We start from the raw sequence: 995 nt of genomic DNA on the forward strand, positions 1-995 counted from the left end.
AGCTATCTACTTATCCTCTTGGATCCTACTGAATCCCTTGTTTAGACAGAGAAAGTGGAATTTAATTATTTTTTGTGCTTCTTTTCTTCAGGAAATGGTTGGATATGACCGGATAAAGAGCAATATATGTGTTAGATATCAAGCTTCTGAGAAACAAAATCTCGTAATTTCCGAAAACAATGAGTCATTTTTCGTCTGGCTCTCAGAAAAGGAAGTTTCTCGCATCCGAGGAACACTTCTGCTTTGAATGAATCATTTGAATGTAATGATTATCTCAGAGAAAGACCTGTACCATGACTCTTATTAATAGCATCTCTACCTAGTCTTGAGATATTATGTCATCTGGAGATTTGTGAGATGTGTGCAAAAGTTCCATCGATTTATAGGCCTTTTATAAGAGTGCTGAACAGTCAGCGAGATGTTCTGCTGAACGCCTAATATTCCGAGGGTCATCCATGCTCAGAAAGTGGTACTGTAGATTTCCGAGTCAGAGCAGGTGACACCCAACATTAGTACTTTTTCCACGGGATCAATCGGCGGCCAACAGCCGGCCTTTCCACAGCGCCCAGCCTGCGCCTCGAGAGAGCCTCGGCTGTCCCAACTCTGGCGCTCACACCACGGAGCCGGGGTTGGTGTAGTTCCGCGAGGAGAGGAGGCTGGTGGTGCTGGTGAGGGTGAGGCGGTGGGGCGCGTCGTGGGTGCCGTTGTCCGCGCCCCCGACCATCCTCAGGTGCACGTGCTCGGTCCGAGGGGCCGTCGAGAGGCGTGTGGCCGTGGAGTCGGTGGGGTCCCAGTCCCTCCTGCGCCCGCGCCTCCGCCGGGTGCACCAGCAGAAGACGTGGCGGTTGAAGTATTTGCGGAAGGTGCCGCTGACGAAGTACAGGGCGATGGGGTTGATGCAGGAGTTAATGAAGGACAGACAGAAGCCGACGATGCGGAAGGAGTGCCAGTAGATGTTGTAGTTCATGCTGGAGTTCTCGCCGAAGTGCCACCAC

At 51.4% G+C, this 995-nt stretch overlaps 1 protein-coding gene across 1 annotated transcript in view; it reads right to left on the minus strand.

The window, feature by feature from the left end:
- Positions 1-610: 610 nt before the first annotated feature.
- Positions 611-995, minus strand: part of LOC119594497 (neuropeptide CCHamide-1 receptor-like) — a 976-nt gene continuing 591 nt past the window's right edge. Inside the window, exon 3 of the mRNA XM_037943529.1 lies at positions 611-976. Coding sequence (XP_037799457.1) covers positions 611-976 — 366 coding nt within the window. The remainder of the gene's footprint in view (positions 977-995) is intronic.

This window comes from Penaeus monodon, chromosome 34, assembly GCF_015228065.2.
Source record: "Penaeus monodon isolate SGIC_2016 chromosome 34, NSTDA_Pmon_1, whole genome shotgun sequence".
Lineage (NCBI taxonomy): Eukaryota > Metazoa > Arthropoda > Malacostraca > Decapoda > Penaeidae > Penaeus > Penaeus monodon.